The sequence below is a fragment of the Mycetomoellerius zeteki genome, unplaced genomic scaffold (assembly GCF_001594055.1).
Source record: "Mycetomoellerius zeteki isolate Tzet28-1 unplaced genomic scaffold, Tzet1.0 scaffold64, whole genome shotgun sequence".
Classification (NCBI taxonomy): Eukaryota; Metazoa; Arthropoda; class Insecta; order Hymenoptera; family Formicidae; genus Mycetomoellerius; species Mycetomoellerius zeteki.
In genome coordinates, this window is record NW_017257654.1 from 102,266 (window position 1) to 119,812 (window position 17,547).

Sequence of the window (17,547 nt, forward strand, 5' to 3'; positions counted from 1 at the left end):
GATTATACATCTGGGAAAACGAAGACATTGTCAAAACATGATAAGCTTGTTTATAAGATATATTACCTGTTAAAAATCAAATACTTATAAAAATGAAATCGCGTCATTTCTGAAACTCAAATAAAATATCATAGATTATACACATAGCATCATGGAAACAAAGTAAACTTTTTAAATAATCTGCGCGTTGTCACAAATGTTTTGAAATAATATACGGAAAGATCAGTTTTGCTGACGTATTTAAAAATTTAGATATAGATATTTCTTAAATGTAGACATTTGAAAGTAATTATATAGGCTTATCCCAAAATAATTATGCTTGAACAGTAAGTTATTAGAATGTTAAAACTATTACAGTATTAATATTATCACGCTTAAGCATTCTATGTTATTATTTTATAATTATTTTAATATGGTACAACGTAACTATTTTTAGATCCGTATATCTCGCTAGATTTTTATATATTTCAATAAAAATCATTTTTTTTTCGTGCATATATATATAATAATAAATTAAAATATTTGTGATACTACATAATATTACAAAAGTATTCATGCAAGAATAAATCGAAGAAAAAAATATTGTTTCTTAAAATAAAGATTTAAAAATGTCAAAAATATTTTTCAAATAAAGTTATTAAAGATTTAACAAAAATATTTTCGACAAATTTTTAATAAATAAAATTAGTATTATTTACGAATTCATATAATACCTGACAAAGTTTGTTATCAAGAGTAAAAAAGTTACACGCATTTTTGAAACTTAAATGAAGTATCACAAATTATGCACATGGTATCATGAATTTTATTGTTAGATAATTTGCGTATTATCACGAGTGTTTCGGAAATAACACACAGGAAAAACGGTTTTTTAGTTAAAGACGCTAAAGTAGATAACTAAAAATTTTATATAAATGGTTTATATACGGTATCAACACATTTTTTAAATATGAATCTCTAATCTCTGATATATTTATTATATAAGAGTAGTGTCATGTGAGATGTTTATGATAATATTGATAACGATTACTTGTTCGCAATGTAGCTAATCGGCTTTAATGAACGAAGTCCAGTTGATAAGCATACATAACTTTTATTTATCTCACATACCATTGCAGATATTAAGGAGATGAAGGAATGTAATAATTTTTATAATTCTCATTAAAAATTTTAATACTTTATATATTTAAGTATGGTATATAGAAAGTTGAAAACATGTAAAGGTTCCATGATTTAAAAATATTACAGAGAAAGAGAGAGAGAGGGGGGGGAGAGAGAGAGAGAGAGAGAGAACGCGAAGAGGAATATTATATCGTGTTTTTCTTATATTAAAGTTTTTTTTAGCTTTAGTTAGAATAGTCGATCGGATTAATAGCAGGTTGATCATTTGAACTCTTTCACGCATCTCATAGAAAAATAATAAAATTATATCGGAATATACCTGTTATATTTACGCACGCATCGTGCTCCATTTGAAGCGTGCTTCCGCTCGAACCAGCTTCCACTTATTACCTCCATTGAAAAAAGAGAGTCCCCGGACATTTTCTCGTAGAGGTCAGCGAGCCAAGGCCCTCATGACGGATTATGGACACCAGTGGTCATCGTCGAAAAAGGGGCCTAATCAAAGTGAGCCTATAAGAGCGAGCTTCAACAAATGTTTGATTCAGTATAGTCGGCGTAACTCGTAAGGCGAGCTAGATACGATATTTATCTATGCGTGTTAGCCGGATCTATATAATATGAAATCTCCTTATATATATTTGTTTGTCGTCATGTACTATTGAGGCACCAAAATTATCGGTTCTCGTTATGTAACTGTGCACGTATGTAACTGTGTAATTACCCAGTAAGGATCATTAGAGAGATATCTATAGTGTTGAATGATTACCCCTGAATTGCGTGAGTTCAAAGTAAAATTAAGGTCATTGTTAACATTAGTATGCATCTAGCAAAGGTTGAATATTGTGAAAGTGCTTATTCCGAAAAAAGCATCAAAACAAAAGTCAATGAAGTTTACAATCGTAAAAAGATTATCAGGTAGAATTGAGTTTGATTGGATTTGACTTCATTATCGGAAGAACCCGGAGAAAGAATGATTTTACTGATTTAAAAATTAGGCCAAGTATTTGAAATAACAATGTTATCATAAATAATTATGTAGAACACTCAAGCGTGACAATGCTGTTTTATTTTGACATTCTAATAACTACCAGCTTAAGCGTTTTAAGTAATTATTTTAATAATCCAACATAATAGTTAGATCTGTATCTGGCTAAATTTTTTAGATACTACAGCAAAACCGTTCTTTCCATGTGAATTTAGTAAAATTGAAATTTAATTCCTCGTCAAATACACACAACTGTTCGCGGAACAGTAGTGCTATATATAACGCACAAATTTATTAAATATATTAAATAAGATTATACAAAATATATTAAATAAGATTTCACCAAGGCACTTACACACGAAATCGAAAGAGAAATCGAAACTTTCGTTCATCGAAGTTTATTTATTCTATATTAGCTGTATGTGTGGCATTAAGCAGAGTATAGATCTGATGACAGTTGCTAAAGGTGACGTCGCTTCCAACTTGATCGATTATTCAAAAGGCTATATTACTTCTGGTAACACATAAACCAAGGCTATTAGCTTGTAGTTGAAAGTCAGAGAGTAGCCGCGCAAGTTCTGTCTCGACGAATGATATTATAATCGATAGCTGGACTTTCGCAATAACGTGATCGACGCTAACACTTTGTTTAATTCGACTTAGTCATCGTAAAGGAGAGGGGAATCAGTTGTCGCTTATCCATCTTTCTGATGACATCCGCGTCTTTGCAAAGTTCGCTCGTTACACGCAAGACGATAGACGGAGCTAAGATTGCCAAGCCAAGTGAGGATTGCTTCTGTCTGGGCGTTTCCGAAGTAGCGAGAGGCTGACAGGCGGGACGAGGTGAAGTTTCTGTGAAAGTGCTTTACGCTGTGAATTACGATCCGCAGAGGAGAGTGCAATGTTCTCCGGGGAGATGAATGAATCGACCCGCGTGTAAAGTCGCGGCGCCACGTGACTTACATTCCAAGACAAGAGAGAGAAAGTTGAACCAAATCGTAAGTTTTCTCTTCTTTCTATTTTCTCCGATACTCATTCATTTCGCATTCAGTTCTGAAATATACGTACCATTTCATACAGAACTCCAGGGAAGATATTTATGCGATCGCATAAAATGAAAGCAGTATTTGAAAAAGAAATGATCAGTTTTATGTTACTCTTGGCTATTTATCTTTCTATAACACTCAAAAAAATGATCTTGCAGTTGTAGCGAAAATTATCTAGGTATGAAAAATTAGCTAAAATAGATAAACGATTAGCAAGCATTGCGATATTGCATATTTTTGTGTTTGTGCGTGTGTTCTTTATGCTTCTGTTTGGGAAGGATACTGCGTAGATTCAGATTAGACGTGATTGCGTAAAAGAACACTTTATTATTTCGAACGACAACAGTAGCGCGAGTTAACCGTCCAACAACAAAGTAAGAAAGTAATACAAACAAGCATAGAATTAACTGAGAACGGATTCTCCCGAATACTCGCTCGCGATTGGTCGGAATACAAAGTACGTTTATACATAACACATATGTTTTGCATCTAATCGGTATAGATGTCAGAGACAGAATTTATATCTGAACAGTTTATGAAATGTAGAAAGAAAATTTGTCTAGGGGGGCATCTATTCATGTTAAGACTAATCATACTTGTTATAAAGTTCGACTATAATATAATACATATAAAAGACTAGCAACGGGAGACAAATGAATATATATGATATTTACACCTAATATAGTTTGTATGATGTACCTATTCGTGTTTAGCTCTTTTAAAAACTATCATGGCGTCATGGTTCTGGCACACCAATGCAATGCATGACGGGATTTGCGAACGGCAACTTTTGTGAGCGCATTCGCGAAAATACTATTTCAGAGTTCAGATATCGCTTATTGTGTGGGGCATAAATTTATAATCTTTTGTGCCGGGAATAAGTTTATAATTTTTTGTGCTGGCGCGGCGAACGTGCTACATCCTGTCGCGCGGCGTAACGGCGTTCGTTGCCATATTCTATGTGCAGAAGTCATATTGAAAGCAATACGTGTGCATCCGATTCAGTAGCTAAAAAAGTGTTTATGTGCGAAAAAGTGCGAAATAGTTTTTTGTTGTGTGTTGTGCAAACGTTTCAAACAATACCAAATAACATAATTATCATCATGAACTGAAAATTTATTAAAAACGTGGAATCTCGAGCAATATGCTTCGGCGAATTAGGCTATATGTAGCTACAGCTAATAAAGTTAGTTGTAATACCTAAATTATGTTGCCATATTATCTTGATGCTACAGTTATAATCGGCAGCTATATTTCTTATAAAGATAGTTCTAGCTACACTATCAAAACTTATATTGCAATATAGTAATTCATATTTGGCAATGAGATCTAAATTTTCTAGAAGGGATTGCTAGAATGATACTGCTATAAATTCTATATGTGGCAGACAATATTTTAGCAGATACAAAAAATAGCGATACTTTTTGGTTGTAACACCTAGAAATCTAGCTCCATCAGCAAAATATTTTTTTGCGTGTTTGGTACAGATAAAATTTAAATAAATATAATAATAATTTTATGTTAAAAGAGCAATAAACTTATTATGCTTCTTTAACGTTGAATAAATATTTATTTAAATTTTAAATGCCTCAAACGTCATTAAAAATTACTCTTAAGAGTCATAAATTTCTTTTAAAACTTTATTTACTATATACTTAAACATATAGTAATTCTATAAATCTTTATAAATATGTTATTTTTATTAACAAAATAGGATTTTATTTGTATTGTATTTTATTATGTTATAAAAAGGTAAAAAGCAAAGAGTATAATATAAAGTCGATGACTTTTCAAGCGTCTTTGACTTTACCGAAAAGTTTCTACTATTGTAACAATGTTCGATGTTATAACAATTAAGCAGATAATATACAGTTTTTATACGTATTCTCATTTTAAAGAGTCAATATATGTCTATATCTACTAAATGTCGGAAGTCAGAAATGTTAGAACATGTCAAGTTTCAAACGCATGTAAAGTAAAGACAACTTTAGACGACGTGGCTAATATACGCCAGCATTAGCAAATATTACACACATACACGCACACGACATGTATAATTATCCATATGAATGCAGGCTAATAATTAGCGAATGTGCATATAGTTGGCATGCATTAGCCATGTTGTCTGGAGCCGCATGAAGATTGAGAGACCTTCGTTATATAATCATAAAAAGAGTCTATACATATATTATATTATATCTTTCTGCTCATAATTATAATTATGTAATTATCATGTAATTTACTTAGAGAACTCTTTGACAGTCGATAACAAGATGTCGAAGTCTTTTTTTGCAAACCTGAAAAAAAAATTGGAAATGTGGACAAGAGTACCCATTAAAAAATGTGAAAAAAGATTTTACATATAAAAAAATGAAATAAATGAATTGTAAGATGGAGACAAACAGAGATAACAGCATTAAATGAATAACATTTTATCTATTTCAAATAATCGTTTTCATTATTTCGTAACTTATATAATGTATAATGTCTAAATAAATAGCTACAATCTTAAAAATATATTTAGCATTAATTTTCTGTTTTAATAATTAACATAAATTTAAAAAATAAAAAAAAATCTTGAGATTCAATAATGCAGAAAGATAGAAAAAAATTGTAGAGCTAATTAAAGTGTGCATGGATTAGAAAAATTAAGAGCAATAAACTAGTCATGAGATAGAATCCTAAGTATTAGAAGTGAGAACGAAGAATCCTAAGTTTAAATTATAGTCGGCTTTGTTAAATTCTAAAATTGTTAATAATACTTCATATTTATTTGTATCCTAACATTTATATTCTAAGATGAAAGATCTAATTGTAAGTGAATAACAAATATAATACCTATCTGTTTGATTTTTTTTTAACCAATTCCTGCTATACAATCCCGTGATAGATTAAAAACAAAGATAAAAATAGGTCCATAAAATGAGCTCCATTGTTTTTAATACACATTCAATAATTAATACAAATTGCAATAATGTTTTTGAAGAAATGTTAAAATTCCTTTCTGTATATATCTCGGAGTATCTTTGTTTTAAAAAGACGCTACTGCAAACATAATCATAAAACTTGTAACAAGTTTTTATGACTAATAAATTATCGCTATTTACATTAAAACAAGTTTGAGTACGTAATAATCTCATTTGTAATATAAAAGTTTAATTTATTTGATTTAGAACAACTTTTTATACTTGCTGGACGAGGACAGGATTAAAATCTCAAGAATTTCTTGAGTTACATAATGTGGAACGCAAACTGCAGCAGGGTTGCGGTGTTAACGTGACTAGAACTGATGATAGACGTAGGATCGAGGCACTCATCTTATGATTAGAGATTACTGATTATCGGAGATATTTAAGGATTTCAGTTATTACGATTCAGTTGAATCAATATGGCTCTTGCTTTGAGGTAACATATAATCTGGAATGAATTAAAAATTGTGCTTACAAAACAGGTTGGAAAATTGTACTTTTACTTTCTGAAATTGCAGCGAGGAAGGGCGTGCCATGATGGGCTACATGGGTTCAATGAACGAGAGTCCATTAGATGTCGAGAACAACAATAATAACAATGTCAAAAATAACAAGAGAATTTTGAATGAGAAGGAATCGACTGTGCAATCGAATTCGAAAGGAGTGCTCGCTCAGGTGAGATATATGATTAAACATTTTATATTAGGTAATGAAATTATATACGAGATAATTTTACATGTTTTCTTTCATATTATTTCATAAAATTTTATTATTTGACATTTTTGAAAATTCTTTAATTATCTATTATTTTTATTATTAAATTGTAAAGCATATAACAGTGAATTTGAAATTAAAAAATTCTTCAACGTATCAAAAACTATTACAAAAGTTTATTATGTGTAATAAATTTTTTGTTTGCTATCACTTACAACTAAACTGCAATAAATAAACTGGTAACACAGAAGAAAATTTGCAGCGTTGCAGGAGCGCAATGCGTGCTCAACGATGCGAGATCAACATAGATATGTTGGATTAGTGCCAGGACACTTTTCTGTTTCAAAATAGATAGAAACGTACCAAATACAATACACCTACCATTTTTCATCACCTGTGCTTTTTTCTTATTCTATTAGTTTTATCTTTTCAGAGAAAAAAATGTAACGCAGTGCATCATTTCAACAATATAAATGTTATTTTTAAAAAAATTGAATACTGAATTCAATATATCAATTTCTGCAAAAAAAAAAACATAAAGTTCTAAAGTCTTAAAAGGAAAATAAGCACAAATACAAAATTCACTACGAAATATAAATTATGTCTCTTTAATCTCTTTGTAACTCACCAATTGCAGAATAATAAGTGAAACTGTGCGCTTTTCTCGGTAAAGACTCATACATTTGTCTATATTTTTTGTTTATGATACGTTAATTGCTACTTTTTGCGAAATACATATCTGCATATCTCGAATAGCAACAGTTCTGTTAATGCGTATTTTACGTTGGACATTGCACGGCGCATAAATATCCTCCAGCAGCTTACGTCAGTATTTATAAAACTGCACTGTTTTACATCCAATATATGAATACAAAAATTTGTAATTGAGCTACAAATTATATTTATTAAAAATTTTCACGTAAAAAGAGATGTAATTGTATATTTATTCAAAAAGTGTGAATTTTCAAAAATGTTTATTCATGAAAAAATTATGAATATTTTATAAGTATTCATATTCATTCAAAGTATTAAAAAAAATGTGTACTGTAGAAGCAAGCTTCAAAATAACCAGTCGTTGCCCTCTTATTCCTGTAACCAGTATTCTGACTTTACACAAAAGAAAAAAGAAATTTTATTTATTTTTGTCACCGTAAATTGTAATATTCAGATTTGATGGGGAAAACTTATAAATTTTGAGAAATATTTTAGAAGGCAATATATTTGTTATTAATAAGTCTTTATTTGAGATGACATATAATCGTTATTAAATCCTCGATTTGTTGTGAGCTAAGGAATACAATAAAATCAAGCGCCGCACATAAGATATCTTGAGTGTCGTTTATTTTCTTTTTTGTATAATCATATTTCCCAAATGTTCTCTGTATAATCATGTTTACAAGTAAGTCAGGACCAGAGTGAGAGTGATTACGAACACAAAAATATTCGTAACTATATTTACGAAAAATTTTTTTCAATAGGATGGAAAAATATTTAACCGTTCCTCGTCAAATGCACAAAAAGCTATATTTATATTCGTATTCACATACATTTTTTATTCATTAATTCGAATACTTGGTGTATCCATCGTGCACACTAAGTGAAACAAATTTTGCACTATATAATAGTGATTTAAGTTTTATAGAAAAGATGCAGCGAAGCAGTAGTAAATTTTGGCTAGTTGTCAACCACAGGTTTCTTTATCCTCTTTACGATTAGGTGGGGTTTGCTCTTGTACATATCTATTTGGGAACTGTTCCAAAGTTCTTTCCTGCAACTTCAGTTCTTCTGTAAAAGAACTGAGCGAAAGAACCAAAAAACATATGTACGATCATTAATCTTTCAGTAAAACTTACGCATGTCAAAATTTACACATATCAATCATTTAATGACTATCATTTCTTTCATTTTTAATTATTTAGATTTATAGCTGTATTTATTGATTCAATTGGAGTATATGATAATAGTGGCCGTGCATTTGATCGTTAATTTACTATTCACTCGAATAAAGTATTACTAAATAATAGCATTACAATTGTGGCAAACACAATCAAGTAATTAACGATTGTATTGTTTGCAGTGTTTAGTCACAGGTGCAGTATTATTGGTGGCAACGGGAGGCGGTATGCCGATTGGTTACAGCGCAGTTTTGTTGCCACAATTGTCAGAAAAAAATAGTACCTTGCATGTGGATCGCGAAACCGGTTCTTGGATAGGTAAGAATGCATGTTTAACAATTTTGTTTTTAAATAAAGAGATATAAGATAGAATATTTTCAAAGGATTTTTACACAAAGTAGCAGATTTTAATTTTGAATGTAAAATTTTTATAAATTTTTATCTTGTTTCTGAAATGAATGAAGTGATTATCATAGAACGTTTTACATTGAATCGAACTTTTGTACATAATATTTATGAGTGAGATTAGAGATCTCACAGTCCTTGCGAGTTCAAGAAGCAGGTTCAAGGTTGCACTATCACGACCCTCGCGTAAATGAAGCGACCGTCGCCGATTGTTGCAAACTGCATACCGTAACTGACCTACATACTGTCTCATTGGATAATTGGATTTGTCTCTTTACCAATGAGTGTCAAGACCAAGTTCGTGCAGGAAGGATACCGTTTGATAACCTATGTATGTGAGCTCAATGCCATAATTAAACGATTACATGAAAAACGTTACGACCCTTCATAAATGAATGAAATCGGCCAGACGACCTTTTTATAATGCAAAAAGCTGCAGAACTACAGCATTGGCCGGAACATGACATGAATTTTAATAGTTTTCCTTATGCATTTTCATTTATCTTGTGTGCATATCGCGTATAAACTGTGCAAAATACATTTACTATCCCATACGTACGGTGTACATGGCAAAAAGCAAGATGTCGGCACATAATGCGATATATTATCACAAGGTGAAAATATATTTTATAACGCCATAAAACTTGCGATGCTCAGCGTATTGTACATTTTACAGTTTGCAAATGGCGGCTGTACTGCTACGATAAAAGCTATGAATTTATACGAAGCCACACAAGAATTCTATTTTTACAGACAGCAATAAGGTACGAAAAAAAGCTATGTATGTAGAGAAGAGGGTCACAAATTAAACTAAAAATTCAGAAGATGTAACAAAAATCAATTGGGAAACAGCGTTTAATGATGAAACTATCGAAATTATCGAGAATATTTGATGTTGCATTGAGCCTATTTTTTTGGCTGAATTTTTGCACCAGTTCATCTTTCTTCCTTTTCTCTCCAGGAGGAAAGAAGAGGAAGAAAGATGAACTGGTGCAAAAGTTCAGCCAAAAAGAACAGGCCTATTATTTCAAAACTGAAAACGGAGATATGACACGAAATCCTTTTTCATATCTCTGTCCACAAGATTTCGCATAAGGCGATTGAATAAGACTTAAAGGAGGATCTGAAAATGTATGGATAACATACGTTGAAAGTTTGCTGACGAACACATGAAATATATTGTGAGGTCGAATCGCGAGTTACGAGTTTCTTGTGGGTGGTTTTCGTACGAATAATTTTGCCATTACAGTCCAGAATTGATTTTGCCATTTATCGCAAATGATTATTGATAACTTGCACGCAACTTTTACAACGCTTGATGGCTCGTTTGATCGATGATTCCTAAAAGTCCCAAGACTCATTATTTATTCAATCATTCGAGGCGATAATTCAGTATTCGCTTCAGTATTCGCGTCATTTATAAGTCACGTCAACACATTAAAATATTACAGTCTCATGCGTTATTGATGTATCGCTTTCAGGCTTATCGCAAAATTGCATTCCTTGGTGTCTGAAAATCAATTTTAATAGAAAATTGAACGTACAGTATATTGAAGAAATACAATTAAAGCTTTATAATAAGAATGATTTAAAACTCCTATTTATTTATCATTATTATCTCAGATTGTAACATCAGAAGCGAAAAAATACACAATAAAAATTTATACGAAATAAATATGGAAATTTTAAAAAAATATGAAAATATATTTAAAAAAAATAAAACAACAATCGATATACAGAATCGACTTATAAAATATAACTAAATATAACTTATGTGCCGAAAATTAATTCTCTTTTTGTTCATTAATAAATGAAATAAGCGTTATTTTATAGTTTGTTATGCATAATTTAAATATATGATTATTTATTAATTTTATTATTTATTAATTAATAAAACAAAAGGAGTTTTTCATATATTTTACAAGTCATTCTATCGATTGTTGTTTTATAGAAACACATTTCCACATTAAAATATTTTGCAAGAATTTTTATTGTGGATTTTTTGGGTTCCGACATCACAATTTGAGATAATAGTGGTGAGTAAACATAAAAGCCTTAACTAAACTTATTCTTATCATAAAGTTCCAATTATTTCTTTTCATGACAAACTGTAATAATAATAAAAATAAATTTAATTTCTTCCAAAAGCAAAGAATTATAAATAAGAATCTTAAGAAAATTATAGTTTTTATGTTTTATAGGTCTAATCTATTGTTCGCAAATGTTATTTTATTGAAAAATATTTTTATTCACACAAATATAATTCGCAAAAACCTTTTTGTGTACTTTTTTGCTTCTGACGTCATAATCTGATGTAGTAATAATAAATGAAAAGCAGCTTTAAACCTATGATTTGTAAGTCTAAGTTTTAATATCTAAAGAGCAAAAATAAAAAAAATTAAAAAATTGGACATTAATGTGTTAAATTAACAACGAACTGTATAAATTTCTTTCATTTATGTTTTGCTTTTATATTCAGTAATTTTCTTCTTGAGTCGTGAATCTCGTAGCTGTTCTGTTTGTCTGATTAAACTTGGAAAACAGTAAAATTTTTCTTCTCTAGCAAAGGTATGTGTAACAAATCCCTTTAATTTCATTAAAGCGGAACTAACATGATAAAAAGATAAACTTGTATAGCAGGTCACTAGGATACTGATTGAATTCCTCGAGAATGCAATCAGTAACAATGCACGGAGAATGTTGATAGCTTGGGACAGGAAGAAGTGGAATTGCAATTTGCATTAATTATTGCTAGTACTATGAGCATTCCACAATGACAATTTCGTAACGATGTATCGAATACCAATAATGAGAGATCAATAATAAAATCATCCATCGTGTTATTTGAAGTTTTTATTTCCTCGAGTACGAGTTGAAATAGTTATCGCTTTGGAGGCTTTCTGTGTACATTACAGTACTCTTTTAATTATAAAATGTAAATTTTTATGTCACGGACTAACTTTTCTCATTCTCGGCAAGGACGCGAGGAACTTGTATCTCGTCTCAATTCAAGTATGCAGCAATGTACTTACAGTTTTATCCTCTTAAGTTACCGAATAATAGCGAGAGTAATCTGACTTAACAGCTTTTCCTGTGACGTCGATAGGAATTTTCATTACGTTTATTTCCTGCGCAAGCACCGTGTATCGATAATCACGTACGCGATGATAATACGCAATTATGAGCGTGTCGTTGCGAGTTAAACTTTTAACATTTAGAACAGAAGCATCCTACGCCCAGTCCAATAATAGTGTAGATACACATATGATCGTATATAGACCGTTAATTGCTCTGTTATGTCCTGCGATGTATAATAACAAAGCTCGTAAGAGTTTTACGATCGGCGCGCAGCTATGTATGCGCCGTTATTTACGCTCATTGATGCATAAATCTACATTTACGTCGCGCTTAGATTCCAATTTCATTAACTTTTTATGGTACACAATTTCTTAATTCGAAGAGGAAAGTACGTTAAGTTTCTTAACTCTTTGTCTATAAAGCAGAAGAGTCAGGATCATAGAGAGAGAGGAGGGCGTTATTAGAAAGGATAGAATAAAGTTCCAAGTATAGCAAGGGGACGTTTTTTTATGACATCTTATTTACGTTAAAGACGTTATTAAGACGTCATTTGATGTCCGCTTGCTTATTATACTTGGGATATTTTTTTTATAAAACATTTTGTTTATATTTTCTTTATGGATCAAATGTAACTATTAAAGCGACAAATTATTTGTTGTGTAGCTGCAGTTCACAGTCTGGCTACTCCTATCGGGTCGCTGTTATCAGGACCGTTCCTCGATGCGATCGGTCGACGAAGTTGCCTTCAATTGTCGACAATTCCCCTATGCGTAGGCTGGTTGATTATCGGTTTGTCGAAGAATGTGACTTCTATTTTAGTAGGAAGAGTTATCTGCGGTTTGTCCGTAGGATTCATGGCGGTACCCTCACAGGTGCAAATACTATTTAAATTTTGACTGACATTTGAATGACGCGAAATTTAATAAAAGAATTTCCGATTGATTCCGAAGTTGAACATATAGATTAACGTTCAAAAAAATTATGTAGAAAAAATTAATTTATTGACTCAATTTACACATGCTTTTATTTAATTTATTTATCGCACATTTTCTGCATGTTTGGCATAATGAATTGTTTTTAAACGATATTTAACGCACGCGCAGTGACATTAATGCAATTACCTTTCTCTTGACTGGTTTAACCTTTCTCTAGTCATGAATGAACTTCTACCATTTGGTTCGCTGTTTGACTTTTACTATTTATCTTATCGATCGGTTTCTCTACTTATTGCACTATATTTATCTTTTGCTACTAATGCAGTAGCAAAAATTGTTAGGGATATATATCGTCTGCTGTTTCCTGTTACTCGAATACGTTTAATTTATTACTCAATTATGGTAGAATCAATCAGAAATTCTTTTAACAGAAAAATCTTGTTTTATTTTATTCTATTTAAATAATAGTCCATAAATTAAATAAAATTTTTTTATTTTTAATTTAAAAAGCTCATTATTTATTTGTTAACATTTATGTGTTAACTTTTTTATTGATATTAAAAGATGATGTTTATTTCAAACTATGTTGTGATTTGTTCAGGTACTGGTAGGAGAAACAGCATATCCAGGTCTTCGCGGCTTCCTGGTGGTTGGTTCGTTCGGTGCATACTGCGCCGGAATTTTGCTGGTTTATGCTTTCGGCGCTTCTTTTAATTGGGACATCGTGGCCTTCTATGCTATCATACTTCCCATTGCAGCTTTTATTGCTCTTTGTTTGGTTCCTGAAAGTCCCGCCTGGCTTATTAGACGGAAAAAAATAGACAAAGCCAAGAAAGCTCTTTTGTGGCTCAGAGGCGGCAATATTGAGCAGGTAGAAATTTATAACTCTCTCATTTCAACAGATATTTTCGAGCTAAATTATGAAACTGATATAACAATGTACTACATATAATTAAAACTGTTTTAATTAATTAGGTGCTTGCGGAGATAGAGCTCCTAGACACAAGCATGAAAGCCGATCTTGCTAGGAAGCCTGTAAATACTTCGTTTATGAAGAAGATCTCCTCTGCGATGTCCACAATTCGCGATCCAGGCGTGTTGAAGCCATTGATTATTATCAACGTATTCAATGCGCTTCAATTAAGCAGCGGAACGTACATTATTGTTTTTTATGCCGTTGATATGGTCAAGGACATAGGTGAGAAAGAATTATGTAATATCATTTCGGCGAAACTTTAATTTCCATTTGCGTAAAAGCTTTGAGTGGAAATTGTTTAAAATAAATAAAAAAAAAGTATGGAAATTATTATTATTCCATTTTCTGTAGGCAACGGCAACATTGATAATTATTTGGCGGCCGTGGTGACGGCAATTATCAGGCTTATCTTCTCCCTCGTTTCCTGTGTTTTGTTACTTAAAATGGGTAGACGAGCTTTAGGCATCGTTTCAGCACTTGGCACGTCTTTGGCCTCGTTGATTCTAGCGGGATACTTGATCGCCAGGAAGGAGGGATCTTCCGTGGATGTGAGTATTTGTTCATTCGTTTCCAAATTAGTCTCATTTTTCAGTTTATTCAAGTATACATAACGTATAAATTTAACAAATGATTTCAGGTCTACGTGTTGGCCGTATGTTTATTGTTTTATGTCGGTGCGAATACCTTGGGTCTACTAATACTTCCTGGACTGATGGTCGGTGAATTGATGCCTCTGAGAGCTCGTGGCATCGGTGGCGGCTGTATCTTTTTTATCTTCAATCTACTTCTGTTCTTTATGACCAAATGTTTTCCAATGGTAATACATCGCATTCTAAAATTCAAAAGTTTATTACACAGCACTCCTTTTGTGTGTGAGATAAAAGTTTTAATGAGAATATATTTGTTTATTTGTTTTAAGTATTTACAAACAACAGAGTTGGGAAAGTTACTTTATAAAAGTAACTCATTACATATTATTGTTTTTTTTTAAAGTAACTCGTTATCCTTGGTAAAAAAGTATTTTTACCTTTTTGCTGCTTGTCATCATTACCGTTACTCAAAAATTAACAAGTCGTTACAATCTTCGTTACTTTTTTTATTTTTATAAGAAATTTTTTTTTAGAGTGGCATCCAATTGTCTATGTTGCTAATTAACGAGTTCAACATGAGACTCAAATAAAACACAAGTTATTATGACATCCAAATGACATCAAAATGGCTCCAAAATGATTATTAAAAATCAAAATTTTCATTCATTTTGACGTCGTTTTGATATCGTAATTTGTTGTTCTGCTTGAGCGATCTACAGTATAAATTATAATTAATCGCAACTTGGTCAAAAAAGTTGCTTATACATGTTCCGTATATATTGTACGTGTACAAAGTAACAATAAAAGTAATGATCCTAGTACATTTCCTTACTTTTAATGTAATGATAACTGCATATGATTACTGAAAAAAAGTAGTAATTGTACAGTAACGACATTACAACCCATACAGCACAGAACTTGCAGCAATAATGCTGCAATGTTGCAGCATTATTGCTGCAACTTTTGTGCTGTAGGGGAACTAAGTAATGCGCTACTTCCCAACTTTGTCAAATATACGTAGACAAAATAATGTGAATCTCTGAGAAATATACTATCTAAATATTTATTTGTTTTATTAATAAGAAGTTGGCTCATTATTTGTTTTTAATAACAGGTTCTATCCTTGTTGGAATAGAGTCATAGTTGAATGGTATAGGAATTGCTATAGTGCAATATTATACCATTCTTCTAGCAGAGCAATTTCTAGAAGTACATTACTTAAAAGATATTATATAGAAGAAAATCTGTTTCTCATTTTGCTCAAAACTATAAATGATATTTAAATCAAGTGATTGCATTAGTCAGGAAAGACGTTGAAGGTTTGAAGAACAGATGAGGACAATTTTGGAAAATAGAATGAGAAGGAAATTTCCTTCTTCAATATTATTTATATAAGCAATTGAAAAAATATCTATTAAAGAAATAACATTCTACTGATATATTCAAGCTTTGATTAATCATTCTAACAAGGATATAATATAAAAGCAAATAATAAGTTAATTTTTTATTGATAAAACAAATGATAAAATAAATAGTATATTTCTATAAGGTGTTCATATTATTTTGTCTATCCTCTATATATATATATATGTACATATTTTATGTAGAATATATAAAATATTCTATATATTTCTATTGTTGATATAATATATGATACATTAAATATTTTAAAGATAAACAGTCTAATTGGCACAACGGGAATCTTCACCATCTTCGGCATTTGCTCTTTTTTGGAAGCAATTTTTATTTATCTTGCTTTACCAGAAACGAAGAATCGCACGCTTCAAGAAATTGAAGAATACTTTCAAGTAAGAAAATTTAATTAAGAAATGGAACAAACTTATTAATAGCTACAGTATGATGAATGTATAATTGTATATTTACAGCAAAGTAACTTCCTATGGATAACCAGAACAAAGACGAAAAGAAAGAACGCAGATGTGCCTACAAAAACTGAATCTAATTGTTTAATCCCTTTATCTGAGTGTAAATAAGAACAAAATGTAATTAGGATTTATGCACGACTGCGATAATATTTAATATTAGATGTAATTGTATATATTTTTACTATTTTGAGATATCTAAGAATATCACGTGCGGGAATATGTGCGGTTAGATTTATAAGTTAAAAGATTTTATTTAAATTTTATGATTAAAATTTGAATAAAACAAAACTTTTGATAGAAAATTTTTTTATTCCATTGTAATTATTTAATAAAATAAATGTATTTCTTTAAAAAATAAGAAGCGATAGATAATATATATACCGACTTATTGTTTTATCATTACTATATTCGCGTATCTTTTTACGCGTTAATTGTTTTTTGATAATTTTGCAAGAGGTTAGCAATCACAATACTGTTTTGTATTAAAAGACAAAATCGATAAATTTTTAATCATCTTTTTGATTACATTATCGTGTAAAAAATTTGTAATTGTTTAATGATAGTTGTATATACCTTGTAAAAAATGATGAATTTTGTTATTACACATCATCATTCTCTTTTAATAAAATATTTTATAAGCTACATATTTATATCTATATATATATATATGTAAAACTTACTATATTTTGTATTGTAATATATTATATTTCTATCTTATTTATGTATACATTGTACGTTTTATTATATTGTATTTTATAATTTTATATTGTATTTTATTATGATATTAAATTATATTCTGTATAAAATAATAAATTAAGAAGTATAAAATGCAAAGAATATCGAATATAATTGGCGGGGATGGTAAAAGATCTTGTATAATTTAATCCATTTTAGTCCGAATTAAATTTTATTTGAACTTCTTTTACGTTTATTTTTACAGATATGA

At 30.5% G+C, this 17,547-nt stretch overlaps 1 protein-coding gene across 3 annotated transcripts; it reads left to right on the plus strand.

Annotated features, from left to right (window-relative positions):
* The first annotated feature begins 1,690 nt into the window (after positions 1 to 1,690).
* LOC108728774 (facilitated trehalose transporter Tret1-2 homolog) lies at positions 1,691 to 16,879 on the plus strand. 3 transcript variants are annotated; one of them, XM_018457529.1, is made up of 12 exons: positions 1,691 to 1,846; positions 2,771 to 3,105; positions 6,327 to 6,558; positions 6,641 to 6,797; positions 8,914 to 9,049; positions 12,878 to 13,086; positions 13,751 to 14,020; positions 14,125 to 14,347; positions 14,477 to 14,673; positions 14,763 to 14,942; positions 16,389 to 16,523; positions 16,602 to 16,879. In XM_018457529.1, the coding sequence occupies exons 3-12, from the start codon at positions 6,542 to 6,544 to the stop codon at positions 16,707 to 16,709; spliced, it is 1,632 nt and encodes a 543-aa protein (XP_018313031.1). In that variant the 5' UTR covers positions 1,691 to 1,846; positions 2,771 to 3,105; positions 6,327 to 6,541; the 3' UTR covers positions 16,710 to 16,879. The 3 variants fall into 3 exon arrangements, with proteins under 3 accessions (XP_018313031.1, XP_018313030.1, XP_018313032.1); XM_018457528.1 differs by lacking the exon at positions 1,691 to 1,846 and having other exon boundaries at positions 2,556 to 3,105; XM_018457530.1 differs by lacking the exons at positions 1,691 to 1,846; positions 2,771 to 3,105 and adding an exon at positions 4,290 to 4,339.
* The last annotated feature ends 668 nt before the right edge of the window (positions 16,880 to 17,547 follow it).

Coding starts and splice junctions, on each gene's coding strand:
- LOC108728774 (XM_018457529.1), top strand. Junction 14,674..14,762: donor AGGAGGGATCTTCCGTGGAT/GTGAGTATTTGT, acceptor AAATGATTTCAG/GTCTACGTGTTGGCCGTATG. Junction 16,524..16,601: donor AAATTGAAGAATACTTTCAA/GTAAGAAAATTT, acceptor GTATATTTACAG/CAAAGTAACTTCCTATGGAT.